Raw genomic sequence first — 14,602 nt, 5'->3', positions numbered from 1 at the left:
CTGACTAGGTAGTCACAGAGGGAACGGTCTTTGCGGAAGGCGGAAAGGGGTGGGGAGGGAAATATATCCCTGGTGGTGGGGTCTGTTTAGAGGTGGCAGAAATGTCGGCGGATGATTTGGTTTATGCGAAGGTTGGTAGGGTGGAAGGTGAGCACCAGGGGCGTTCTGTTCCCTCACTAAAGGACAGTTACTAACTGGTTTTATAACCACAAAGGACAGTTCTCATAGTAACCAATACTGAGACTAGCTTCCAATTTGAGATTTGTTAATTGAATTTAAATTCTACCAGCTATAATAGTACGATTTGAGCTCTTGTCCCCAATGAATTAGCCTGGGCCTCTGGATTATTTGTTTAGAGACATTGCAACTCTGCTACACTCTGTCAGTTTGCTTTAACTGCAAGATTCTGGGTAATCCAAGATGGAGGACAGGAAGAATTACTGGCTGTACCAGCTGTTCCCTTTTGGAGGTATTTTAGGTGTTGGGAGGTGATTTCCTCGAATTCCAGGAGCAGCAATTACTATTTTATATGCTGTTGCATTGTTTTGCAATTTTGGATTTAAAAAAGTCAAACAACAGCTGTTTTATGGATATATGAATAGGAAGGGTTTGGAGGGATATGGGCCGGGTGCTGGCAGGTGGAACTAGATTGGGTTGGGATATCTGGTCAGCATGGACGGGTTGGATCGAAGGATCTGTTTCCATACTGTACATCTCTATGACTTTCTAACTGTTCTGAATTAAGCTAATTCATCACCTTGTTGGGTGGAATGAAAGTAACCAGCCTTCTATATTATAGAAAGTCATGAAAATGCGAGGAACACAATACTCATGAAGTTCCAAAGAGAAATTTTGGCCAGTGAATTTTCCGGTTGTCATTTGTGCCTGTCTGAGGTGTGAAGAGCTAACGGGCAATGATTACCACGCCAGATAATGGATTAGATGGAGTGGAATGTTTTGTCCTCTCAATATCTCAGTGATGCAAATGTTGATTGAGTCATTGTAGTTAAAAAGAAATTTGTGACTGCAGATTAATTAAACAATATGTGATCTATGACCAAAGCACGAGAGGCAATGAATTACAGTATAATAATTTGACTATTTGTCACCTTTTAGTTTTATTGAGAATTTTGATTTTTAAATGATCTGTTTTAGGGATTTGGTGGATGCATACAAAAAATAGATTGGCCATCTTCAAGGCAAACATAGCTTTTTCTGCAAAAATGGGAGGGAGGGGAGAAGTCTGTATTCTTTTAGTTCTGATGTTTTGTGCACCCTCTGTACTATTTGTCTTCAGACTTCTCGACTCAGCAATGTGGAATTCACTCCATAAGATCCTCCATTTAAGCACAATTCTTTCACCAAGTTGTTAGCCACCTATTTGTTTCTCTGGATCATCTGCTTTAATTAGATGCCATGAATCTTTTTGGGCTATTCCTACATTAAGTGTGTTACATAAATCAACAGTAATGCTCTTGTGAAGTGAAAGATTGCCCTGCATTTCTGTTTGCAGTTGAATATTCCATTTTGGGAGTTGAACCTAGAGCTCTTTGTAACTTTGCTAATGAGTTGGTGCTGATTTTAGATTTAATGTACAGCCATCTCTTTAACTGAAATCTCAAGATTCTTTTCTAACTCAATTAATTTGGAATGTAATTTATTGAAAGACAGCGTCTCTTTGTTAGTTGAGCATTTGAGGCACTTGGATCAGGAACAATGTGGCCATCAAAATTGAATAAGTACATTGAAGATGAATTTCCTTGGAAAACCTGATGTTTTGCCTCTAGTTTAAAATCTTAATATGTAATAGAGAATAAAAGTAAAAAGTGTTCCATAAATGGGAGTTATGATTTCAGGAAGTCCCAAACTCTTGACATCTTGCCCGTTATAATTATCTGGGGAACTTAGTCTCTCCCTTTCGCAGTTTTTTATCAGATCACTTTCTAATTTGTTTCAATTAATTGAGTTTCTGCTAGTCACTTGGTAAATCTTTCCATGTTTTTGTCATATAATTTTCCTGATTTCTTCGACTTGTGGCCCTGTCATAATTTCAAAACCTTAATTCCATTAACATTTCCTATCCATTGAGGAAAATGTTTTGTGCTAGTTACAGTCCTCCATCCCCTGTATTTCTGGAAATTGCTTTCTGTACCTCAAATGTTATTCGTTGAAAAAACTAACAACTGTATGCTGTTAACAAATTCATAGTGTCACAAACCTAGTCCCTTTTTTATTTTCTAAAAGCTATTCCTTGGCTCGAGGAGACTCTGTCCTTGATTTGATTGAGGGTCAATAAGCCGGGCTGGGCTCAGATCAGTCTGGTTTGGTACAGAGATGGAAAAGATTTTGAGAGGCCTTTTATTTATATGTAAACAGTTGAGACTTCAGGCCATAGTGGTCATGTTTTAGAAGTGACCTGTATAATGAGGGGGGAGTGGTCAGCTCTCTAGCTGAGTTGAGCAGTTTAATTCAGTCTTGAGCTGGTGAGAAGTTCAACAGGGAGCTGTGTGGAAACTCTCTCTGACCTTCAACTTAAACCTGTAAGCATGTGTTCCATTTATGTTGGTTTTTAAAGGGAGTTTTCTTATTGGAACCGTTGTGCATATTCTGAACAGCACAATTAAGTCTAGTTGTATAGGCTGAGTTCTGTAGGGGTTCTTTATTCTGTTCTTTGTGTTTCATTATGTAATTTTGCGAATAAATTTTTGTCTGTTTTAAAATCTAGTAGTCAATCTAGCTATCTTACTCCATGTAATTTTTCACTGTACACTTACCGAAACAAATTGCAAAGTTATGGTCTGGGGCCGCCTGCTTAACATTTTAAGTGGTCTGGCCTAGTCCACAGCAATAGCATCCTAGTTAGTACACTGCAACAGAACACTTAGTGTTTTTATGGCCTTTGTTCCCCTCATTACCACCATCACTAACCCCCAGATTAGAACTCAAGGGACACTGGCTTCTCCCGGCCACAGGGTGAGTAAAATAGCTTTGTAGGGGGATGATAAAGATTCAGTTGGTTGAAAATTGATTGACTGTACGGGCAGCAATCCATACAAAACAGCTTTTATGGAGTGTGGGAGTAGGTAACATAGTGGACTATTCATTTTCTGAAGTTGCTAAGCTCCGTGTTGAGTCCTGAGGTACCTTGGCCTAAAACAGAAATATTATAGGATCATTGTGTTGCAGTGGCAGGTTACTGGAAGCTCAGGGTCATTTTTACAGACACAGTAATTATACTGCACTCAGTCACTAGTCTGTTGTTTGTCTTCCCAGTGGAGAGGGATCCATCTTGTGAAGAGCAAGCACAGACTAGATTGAGTGAAGTGCAGGAAAATTGCTGCTCCACCAGGAAGGTGTGTCTGGGGCCTCGGATAGTGACGGACAAGGGAGAAGATAAATGCCTAAGTGAAAGTGAGGGCTGCAGATGCTGGAGATCAGAGTCACGAGTGTGGTGTTGGAAAAGTACAGCCGGTCAGGTAGCATCCGAGGAGCAGGAGAATCGATGTTTCAGGCAAAAGCCCTTCATCAGAAATGAGGCTGTGAGTTGAGGGGGTGGTGAGATAAATGGGAGGTGGGTGGAGGTCTGGGTCATCATGATAGTTTGGAGAGGAAGGTGGAGCAGACAGGTGGGAAGGAAGATGGACAGTTAAGATAGGTCATGAGGGCAATGCCAAGTTGGAAGGTTGGAACTGGGATAAGGTGGGGAGGGGAAATGAGGAAACTGGTGAAATTCAAATTGATGCCGTAGGGTTGAAGGGTGCTGAGGCGGAAGATGAGATGCTCTTCCTCCAGGTGTCTGGTGGTTAGGGAGTGGTGATGGAGGAGGCCTAGGATCTGCATGTCCTTGGCGGAGAGGGAGTTGAAGTGTTCAGTCATGGGGCGGTGGGGTTGGTTGGTGCAGGTGTCCGTTAGATGTTCTCTGAAGTGCTCTGCAAGTAGGTTCCTGTCTCCCCAATATAGAGGAGACTGCATTGGGAGCAATGGATACAGTAAATGATGTGTGGAAGTGCAGGTAAAACTTTGGATATGGAAGGCTCCTTTGGGACCCTGGACGGAGGTGAGGAGGGAGGTGTAGGTGCAGGTTTGCAGTACATGACATGGGTGGTGACTTGGGAAGGTGCCAGGAGTGGAGGGTGGGATGATGGGGGAGTTATCGGCCTGATGCGGGAGTCGTGGAGGGAATGGTCTTTACGGAAAGCAGATAGGGGTGGGGAGGGAAATATATCTCTGGTGGTGGGGTCCGTTTGTACGTGGCGGAAATAGCGGAGGATGATGTGATGTATACGGAGACCGGTGGGATGGAAGGTGAGGACGAGGAGGGTTCTGTCCTTGTTTCGGTTGGAGGGTGGAGGTGCGGGAAGTGGATGAGATGCCCTGAAGGGAGGGGAACCACGTGGGAGGGGAGATTGCAATCTTTAAAGGAGGCGGCCATTTAGTGTGTTCTGTGGTGGGACTGGTCCTCCTGGGAGCAGATGCTGTAGAGGTAGAGGAATTGGGAATAAAGGATAGCATTTTACAGGAGGCATTGTGGGAGCAGGTGTAGTCCAGATAGCTGTGGGAGTTGCAGCTTCTGCAATTCCAATTGTAAGTGAAATTGATATTTTTTTCCAATTCCAGACAAAAGAGGGAAGCAGCACTATTGATGTATTCATCTTTGTTTTCTCTTTGGCAATAGGTGAAGTCCCAGAGGACTGGTGAATAGCCAATGTTGTCCCATTGTTTAAGGGTAGCAGGGATAATCTTGGAAATTACAGACCTGTTAGTTTCACATTGATGGTAGGGGAATTATTGGAAAAGATTCTCTGGGACAAAATCTATATGCATTTAGAAGCAAATAGACGTACTAGCCATAGCATAATTTTGTGCGAGGCAAGTCGTGTCTGATTAACTTGATTGGGTTTTTGGAGGAGGTGGCAAAAGCTATGGAGGGAAAAGCAGTTGATATTGTCTCCATGGACTTCAGTAAAGCTTTTGACAAGTCCCTTATGGCAGAAAAGGTGAGGTCACATGGTATTGGGGTGAGCCGGCAAGATGGATGCAGAACTGGCTTAGTGGTGGAAGGATGGTTTTCTGAACGGAGGTCTGTGACTAGTGGTGTTCCATGGATCAGTGCATGGTCCTCAGTTTGCGGTCTACATAAATGATTTGGAAGAAAAAGGCTCTGATCTAATTAGTAAGTTTGCTGACAATACAAAGGTTGGTGGAGTTGCGGATTGTGAGGAGGATTGCCAGAGGATATAGTAGGATATAAATCAGTTGGAGGCAGGGGCAGAGAAATGGCAAATGGAGTTTAATGCTGACAAATGTGAGGTGATGCATTTTGGAAGGTTAAGTACAGTTGGAAATTATAGAGTGAATGGCAGAACCCTTATGAGTATTGATATGCAGAAGGATCTGGGTGTGCAGGTCCACAGATCACTGATGGTGGCAGAGCAGGTAGATAATATAGTAAAAATAGCTTATGGCATGCTTGCCTTAATTGGGAGAGGCATTCAGTATGAGGATAGACAAGTTATGCTGCAGCTTTATAGGACTTCAATTAGGCCACACTTAGAATATTGCATACAATTCTGATTAACACACTACTGGAAGGATGTGGATGCTTTGGAGAGGGTACAGCAAAGGTTTACCAGGATGTTGCCTGGTATGGTGGGTTTTAGCTATGAAGAAAGGTTGGATAGGCCAGGTTTGTTTTCGGTGGAACGCAGGAGGTTGAGGGGTGACCAAATAGAAGTTTATAACATTGTGAATAGATAGAGTGGAAAGTATGAGGCTTTTTCCCAGGGTGGAGGGGTCAATTACACTGGTTCTGTGTGTGTGTGTGTTGGGGGGAGGAAAGTTTAAAAGAGTTGTGCAAGACACTTTTTCACAGAATAGTGAGTGCCTGGAACACGTTGCCAGAGGTAGTCATGGAAGTAGACAATAGCAACATTCAGGAAGCACCTGGATGAGTACATGACTGGAAAGGGAATAGAGGGATACAGATCCTGTAAGTCAAGACAGTTTTGGTATAGAAGGTCAAAATAAGTTGGCACAGGCTTGGAGGACTGAAGGGCCTGTTCCTGTGCTGTATTGTTCTTTGTTAATTGTTGTCCCAGTTATGTCTGTCTCTTTGACGGTTAGATGGAGCATTCCTATTTCCTGTCCTATTCACCCTGCCACCCAAAACACTTCCTCCTGTAGATCGTTTTCTATTTAGTATGCTCCCTCATTTAAGGTCATTAGCACAAACTGACATACTGAAGTTGACCAATATTCCAGTGCTAATCATTAGGGGTTGTTATTGTTACAGCTTGCTGATTTTAAAAAGAAATGATCATTTTTAATGAGGTGACTCATTAAGCTTAGTTCTAAAATGATTGCACTCCAAAAGTTTTAAGTTTGTTCAGTAATATAATGAATGCCTCAAGCCACTGATCTGTATCCTTTGGTAATAATTTGAAAACATTTCTGTTATCGCTCCTAGTTCTATTTCTCTAAGGATTTTTAGTTTTATTGTTCCATCTATACAAGGGGTTTGCCTTCAAAGAAAACTTCAAAGAGTTTTCTTTTTCAGTATCCTAATGTTGTGTCCATTGTTTACCTCAGCGTCTTGATTTGTATCAATGTATTAATGTGTTCTGCCCGTTTTCTTGCACTTGCATTGTTTTCAAGTGCTTTGCCACCTTTGTTTATTTTGCATCCATTAACTGTTATCACATTCTTCCTATGTGTCAATAATTTCACTTTCTGGTGCAAGACTCCAATTTTGTTTTTTCTCCCCAGCTATGGTACTTCAATATACATCTCATTGGAGCATTTCTCCTAAACTTATATACGTTCTTTATTTTCTTTTCAGTTTGAACATACTTGGATTTTTTTCTTTCCCCATTCTGTCATGATTACTTGAATCGTAATAACACATTTGAGGCAGAGATTGGTGAAACACGATCTGGATTTAGATCAGGTGTAAGAACAAGAGAGGACACACTTAACTTAATGATCTTCGATAAATATCCAAGCATAAACAAACGCTTATGTATGTTGTGAAATGAGGTGTGTGATTTGTATGTATTTTAATATTTATTTTTGGAGTTTTGAATTAGTGGCATATAGTTTTGTGTTGTCTGAAGACGATAAATGATTAACTTAAGTATTTTTCTAGCCACGATATTTTTTAATAAAGGAGCCTAAGATAATGTCCCAGAGGCTTATGGGAATTTGTTTATATTGGGAGAATTTAGAGTGAGCAAAGACAACAATGTCATGTATTAAGCTTCACATGGAATATTTAGTATTTTTGGGAATTTGGGGGAATCACGCGTAACTTAGAAAAAAAGACATTTATTAAGTTTGGGCAATTCTGTGGGGTTCTTACTTGAAATTGGATGTGTAAAACAATTATCCTGAGAAAGGGAGAAGATCGTTTAGTGTTGTTAATATCGACTATCTCAGTGTAAGGAGCTGGTTTGGAAGTTCCAGACCAGAGCTGTTTGGTTCTAAGAGTTCTTAGGTGAAGATGAAAGTCATAAATTCAGTTTAATGGCAAATATAGGAAGACAAAGAGTTTTACAGAGCATGCAAGATCTCAGAATTTATAAATAGAAGAAAAGTTCCAAAAGTAGGGAGGTTATGGTAAATATTTTAAAAAGTTTCTGCCTGAACTGAATTCAATCTGGACACCAAACCTTTGAAAGGATGTGAAGGTATTGAAGACATTACAAAAAAAGTTTCCAGAATGGTTCCTGAGCAACTTTAGTCAGATGGATAAATTGGAGATGCTGTGGCTGTATTCTTTACTGAAGAGAGAGTTTTTAAGATGAGATTTGAGTAAAGATACTCAAAATCATGAAGGTTCTGCCTGTATTAGTTCCGGAAACTGTTCCTATTGGTAGAAGACTTGAAGGCAAGAGGGTATGATTTGAGGTGAATCACAAAAGACTAGAGGCATTTTGAGGAAAAGCTGCTTCATCATGGTTATGACTTGGAATCCACTCTGTGTAGTGAAGGAGGATCAGTTGTCGATTTCAAAAGCAGATTGAAAAATTATCTGAAGAGAAAAGATTTGCAGGTTTTGGGGAAAGGCAGGCAGTGGGACTAGCTGAGTTGCTTGCACAGAGGTAGCATGGACATGATTAGCCAAATATCCACCTCGTATACTGTAGCTGTTCTATAATGCCAGGAGAATCGCCCTGCTGTTTGATTAATGTCATAGATGTTTCATGTCATATTCAGCAAGTTTAATGTTTTAGGAAGAAAGTGAGGATTGTAGATGCTGGAAAAGCACAGGTCAGGTAGCATTCGAGGAACAGGAGAGTTGACATTTCAGGTCTACGCTCTTCATCCAGAAGTTTAATGTTTCATCTTAAATCATAAGTAAAGTAATGTATCTTTGTCAAAAATTTCAACAGAAATAAGTGTGCAATGCAGGTGTGATCTTGCTTCTACATAGGGATATTAAGCATGGGAAATTGTCAGGAGTGTTATGCAGATCTCCTCATGCCCTGATAAAGGATTGAGTTTTGTTTCTTGCCAATGGATAATTGTGTTGTGTTATGGTACTCTGCCTACAAAGACTTAGCTTACTGCTTATGTTGTTAGCCAAAGCTGCAAGGACAGTCAACCTTTCTACTTGAGCAGCCAGAACAGTTGAAAATATGAACTTGAATCTTTGCAAGGTCACTTTGGATGTATTCACTGCTCACATTTCTTATAGATGATCCTATCAAGCCATACGAAATAGACTAGGCTGTTTGGCACCTCGAGGCTGCTTTGCCATTCAATGGAATCATGGCTGATCTGAAATTGCTCACTGCCACTTTGAAAACGTCGTTTTTTTCCCAATAACACTAGACTCCGTTGTTGTCAAGAATCCATTTTGGCATTAAAAAAGCAAGGACTCTACTCCCGCAGCTCTTCGTGGAAGGAGAACCAAAGACTCTTCTCAATTTGAGAGAAGAAATTTCTCCTCATCTCAGTCTTAAATTGGTGCTCCCTTATTCTGAGACTCTGCATCTGGTCCTAACCCTGTCAGGATGGGAAACATCCTCTCAGCATTTACCTTGTCAAACCCTTAAGAATCCTATATGTTCCAACAAGATCACCCCTCATTCTTAATTCCAAAGAGTAGAGTCCCAACCTCTTCAGTCTTTGCTCACACGACAATCTAGGGATCATCCTCGTGAACCTTCTCTGAAATGCCTCCAATGAAAAGATTTCTTTCCTTAAATAAGGAAATCAAAACTGATCACAGAATTATAGATGTGACCTTACCATCTTATGAATTAAGACTTATGACTATTCTAAGACTCCAAACCTCTTGAAATAAGGACCAGCATTCCATTAGCCTTAAACAAAACAACTGCTGACGATGGAAGTCTGAAACAAAAATTGCTGGAAAATCTCAGAAGATCTGACAGCATCTGAGGAGACAGCAGAGTTAATAATTTGAGTCCAGTGACTCTTCAGAACTGATTGTAGCTAGGAAAAAGTTGGGATATATGCTGAAGATAGGGTCGGGGGAGAATGTAGGACTAAACAATAGGTGGGAATGGAGCCGAAATTGGGCAAACAAAGGAGTGGGTAAAGGTCAGCCTAGGTGAATTAACAGCTGCAAATGGGGGGTTTGACTATCTGACATTGAGGTTGTTTGTGGTAGCAGTGAATGTTATGACAGGGTCTGGTGTGTGGGGTAAGGAAATGGGAGAAATGGCAAGCAACGGGAAGATGTCAGTCCACAGAAATAATGCTGAGCTTGCAGTTGCCTGCCACTGCAATACACTGCCATATTCCCTGGCCAACATTTCTATCTCTGCCTTGCTACAGTAGTCCAGCAAAGCTCTGCACAAGCTGGAACAACAGCTTCTCATTTTCTGCTTGGGAACTCTGCATCCTTCAGGATTCAATATGAAGTTAAGCAATTTTAGGGTTTCAGCATCTTCTCTCATGTCCTACCCCAACTCCCACACTCCACGCCCTGTCATCACATGGGCTGCTACTACAGTAATCCCATTGTCAGCCACTAATAATCCCCATTAGCAGCTATCCATTCCCCCAGGCTGACCTTTTACCCACTTCTTTGTCTGCTCAACTCTTTTTTTTTTCTCTCGCACTCAGCTCCAAACCCACCATTCAATCTTCAGCATACATACAAACCTTCGCTTATCAACAGTCAGTTCTGAAGAAGGGTCACTGGACGCAAAACATTAACTCTGCTTTCTCTTCACAGATGCTGCCAGGTCTGCTGAATTTTTCAAGCATTTCTTGTTTTTGTTCCATCAGGCTTCCAGTGTGCTCGCTTTGTGTTTCATGCACAAGTACCCCCAAGTCACACTGCGCCATCTGGGATGTGACATTGAAGCCTCAAATGAGCAAAGCCACAGTTTGTTTATGTCTTGCACAATGTTTTAGAGTTCCTGATCTGATCTATTGTGAAAGGCCTTGAAATTTAAACATAGTTAAAGTAAATTTACCTTTGCTTGTTTACATCCTTGTACCTCTTCCAAAATTAACTATTTTGTTTTTTTAAACATTTTCATAGGGCTTCAAAATCCCTTAGAGTTTTTTTAAAAATTAATTCCTTCAGTTTTCTCTCTTTTTCTTCTTTAAAGGTAATGATTCAAATTTGGATTTTTTTGCATGAGTGATAGTCTTATTGCCACTGTAGTTCATTCAGTGGCATTCTTTGTCGAAGGCAAGAAGCGAATATTTGAATATTCTGAGGAAGGGTCACTAGACCCAGAATGTTAACTCTGATTTCTCTCCACAGATACTGCCAAACCTGCTGAACATTTCGAGCAGTTTCAGTTTTTGTTTCTGATTTAAAGCATCCACGGCTATTTGGGTTTTCATTTTTTTTTGCACAGAATCAAGATGGATGTGCAGACTTTTATAGGTGAGCAGAGGCTTGCAAACTTGTTATGAATCTTTTTCCCCTCTCAGTTCTTGGGAAACAGAAGTAATTTGTGTACCTCCATCTGTTCTAGCTGAAGCCAACCAACTTGGTACACTAAGTATTGGCAATAACTATATCAATGATGCCCTATGAGAACTTGTAAATAAATAAAACTGCCATATTAATGGAAAGGCCTCTTCAAAGTTCCAGTGGAATATTCTTTGAGCTGTTACATAGGTTGTTCGCCCATTTAAGTCTATCAAACAAGGTGGAAAGTTGACCAGTTGGTCCTGTCCATTGGAAACAAGACAAATTCACCTTTGGCCAGTTATCACCCTTACAATGTCTTTTCAATCATCAGCAAAGTGCAATCTAACAGCATTTAATTAGCACCGACCTACACATTGATGCTCATTTTAGGTTCTGTCAGGGTTGCTCCATTCTAGAACTTGTTACAGCCTTAATCCAAACACTGAAGGAAGAGCAGAATTTCAGGGGTGAGTGTGACTGTTCTTGACATTAAAGCAGCATTTGATCAAGTGTGACATGTAGAAGTGAATCAATGGCAACTAGGGTGGGGTGAAGGCACCCTGAGATATAAATTGGGGGTGGGGCTGGGGGGAAGGTAGGTGGGAAAGCGATAGGTGGACACAGGTGGGCGGTGATTTTGAAAGGTTGGTGGAGCGGCTAGCTGGAAAGGAAGATGGACAGGTCAAGAGGGCAGTGCTGAGTTGGAGGGTTGGATCTGGGTTGCAGTGGAGATTGGGGAGGTTTGGAAACTGGTGAAGTCAGTGTTCATGCTGTGTGGCTGTAGGTTCTCGAGATGGAAGATGAGGCATTTTTCCTCCAGTTGGTGGGTGGCTTTGATTTAGTGGTGAAGGAGGACCAGGGTTTGCATGTCTTTGGGGAAGGTGAGGGGTAGTTGAAGTGATTGGTTGCAGGGTGGTGGAATTGTTTGCTGTGTGCAAAGACCAAAATCCTGAAACACTCCTCCTAATGGCATTGTGGGTACTCCCTACACCACGTGGACTGCAGTGTCTCCAGAATGTAGCTCACCACCACTACTGCTTTCACAGTAAACAGGCGTCTGTCAGTTTGCTGCTTTCTATGAAAAAGAGGTGTGGTCAAGAGTTAGTAAAGACTCCATTAGCTTTCAACTGTAATTTGGGAGATGAATTGAGGCATTTGCCTAGTAATGTAGCTTATTGCAGAGTGTGTAGACAGGTAGCCTAAAATCTTCCCAGTATTTAGTGGATAAAATTTCTGCTCCAGTACTATGCATCAAACAAGTATACACAAAGACAGGAGGAGTTGGGAATATTAGAGGAAATATTGCACTAGATGAAGTTGCATCAAGCTTCCCATTTTATTCCGTTTCTAATCTATAAATGACTTGAATTAAAATCCTGTTGAGAATAGAGTTGGTACTTGCTGAAATGTTGTGAATGTTGCTAAAAAGAGACCCCTACTAAAGCCTTTTGTCTTAACACTCATCAGGACAAAAGCAAGAAAAGCAAATTTGACTTGATAGCTGCAATTTATACTTCAGGGTGCTACTAGGTTAACAACTTGAATCTGAATTGTTCAGGCATTACCATGCATAAAGTAATGGGGAACATTTGCATCCCTAAGCTCTTGAATAGTTCAAAAAAGATGCAAGGCTTTGATATTTTGTTGGTCAAGAACAGGTTCAAGCATATCAATTTTTTTTGGCATGATGCACCTGCTGAAAGTATGTAATGCTTGGGTGTTGTGAACGTTCTGTTTTCGATCTGAGATATTAGGAACTACTTTCACTATATCTTTGTTTGCAGCTTTGGTGAAATAGATGTCAGGGAATGGTGACCTGTGAGTTTATTTTAATTAGTTGGGCTTTTCTATATATTATTTGACAAGTGTTACATGAAATCATGGAGAAAGAACATGACCCAAAACCAGAATTATTAAGCATCCATAACCCATTCTTGATCTATGCTATCTGCTTTGGATCTGACCTGACTTGTACTATAACCTGTGCTTCCTATTAATCAATCATCTAAAGAAAGGAGGCATTCATTTTCTCCAAGTGCTTTGGGCTACGACTGCATTCACAGTGGAGTACCCAGTGTGCCAACAATGTCCAACTCCTCTCCAAAATAACATGAAAAATTGATTTGGCAATTGAAGCAAGATCACTTTCACATGATAAAGAAATTCCAGAAAAAAAATGTGCTTTTAAGTCTGAGAACTTAACTACTAATTGATTGCAATGCTTTAAAAACAGTTCAGTTTACCTTTAAGCTTTTTCTTACAAATCTTAGGTGTTTTCGTGGGTTACCATCCCATGTGTGAATAACAATCCTTGGGTACCTGACCAGAAGGGCCATTATATTTGTTGCATGGAATTAAAGACTTGAATTTATATAAAGCCTATAAAGATTTACAGACCTTCCAGAGTGCTTTACAACTAATGCAAAAACTCTTGTGATATAGGAAATAACATAGCCAATCTGTCAACAGCAATGCTTCACAAACAAAAGTGTAATAATTGGACTCTCTCAATCTTCTAATGCATGAGGCAAGAGTGTTACCCTCTGATCCACATCTGGTACTTGAAATTGAGCTTTGATGGACATCTGGACATTAATTCTGATCTTTGTCCTTATCCATGAGGCAAACCATTATACATCTTTAGTAGGGGGCATTAAGCATGCCTGATTGTTATTCTCCCTAGCCCGAATTTGCTTGATATGCGCCTACCTTCATCCTGATGTGATTGCTAGAGCACAAGAACTGAAACTAGAACATTGAATTACACAGTAGATAAATTTCATCGTTACCTGAGCCAATATCTGAACAGTGTCAAGGTAATCACAGTAGCAAGTTAATCAATGGTGCTGAGTTGTAAAAGTTCATTAAACATTAATCTGCTTCATATATATGTCAACAGATGACAGAGTAGGTATAGGGCTCTTACAAAAGTACTGACGTGGCCATGAATAGCCGCAACAGGGTGAGTAGGATTTCAAAGAACGTTGTTTTTATTTGGCCATACAGGTCATCTGAGATATTGATGGCCTGTGTGGAAAGGGTAGTGCAAGAAATAAAACTTTTTAACAGAGGAGCTGAATTATGTGTACTGTCACTCAGCTTGCTTAGATTCTGCATTCAAGTTTGAGACAGAAGGACTGTATGTTTCAGGTTTGCTTCTAGAACTGACTCTCAAGTGCATTCTGAGGGAGCAATCTGAATTCATCTAAAATGTGTGAAAATGAATTTTTCAACAGCAAATCTCCAATTTCTCAATCTTTGCAGATGTGAGGATTGTGTGTTTGTTTTTGTTTGATTTCTTTCCATATGCATTGATTTGTAGCTGTGATGGATACCTGATGTCACCGTTTGGAGAGGGATCCACATAGGAAGGAGTGGGGGGAGAGGTGAAGGGTGGTCTGTCCTGATCCTTGTGTCACGACAAGCAAACAAATCGCGACTTCTTTGGGTCAGCCCTTGCCTGTAATTGTTCATGGAAATGTGTTGCTGGAAAAGCGCAGCAGGTCAGGCAGCATCCAGGGAACAGGAGAATCGACGTTTCGGGCATAAGCCCTTCTTCAGGAATGGGGAAAGTTTGTCCAGCAGGCTAAGATAAAAGGTAGGGAGGAGGGACTTGGGAGAGGGGCGTCGGAAGTGTTCCGACGCCCCTCTCCCAAGTCCCTCCTCCCTACCTTTTATCTTAGCCTGGACAAACTTTCC

General features: G+C 40.9%; 1 protein-coding gene across 4 annotated transcripts in view; it reads left to right on the top strand.

The window, feature by feature from the left end:
- slc31a1 (solute carrier family 31 member 1) overlaps nt 1–14,602 on the top strand; it is a 77,318-nt gene that overhangs the window by 25,176 nt on the left and 37,540 nt on the right. The window contains exon 1 of one of the 4 annotated variants that reach the window (XM_043719870.1): nt 10,837–10,873. The exons of 2 other annotated variants lie outside the window; for them this stretch is intronic. In XM_043719870.1, coding sequence (XP_043575805.1) covers nt 10,852–10,873 — 22 coding nt within the window. In that variant the 5' untranslated portion in view covers nt 10,837–10,851. Of the gene's footprint in view, nt 1–10,836; nt 10,874–13,800; nt 13,866–14,602 lie in introns of those variants that run through there. One more of the 4 variants, XM_043719871.1, reaches the window with a different exon arrangement.

Source organism: Chiloscyllium plagiosum, chromosome 30 (genome assembly GCF_004010195.1).
Source record: "Chiloscyllium plagiosum isolate BGI_BamShark_2017 chromosome 30, ASM401019v2, whole genome shotgun sequence".
Classification (NCBI taxonomy): Eukaryota; Metazoa; Chordata; class Chondrichthyes; order Orectolobiformes; family Hemiscylliidae; genus Chiloscyllium; species Chiloscyllium plagiosum.
Note: the sequence above shows the minus strand (reverse complement) of the source record. Positions and strands in the feature narration are given on the sequence as shown.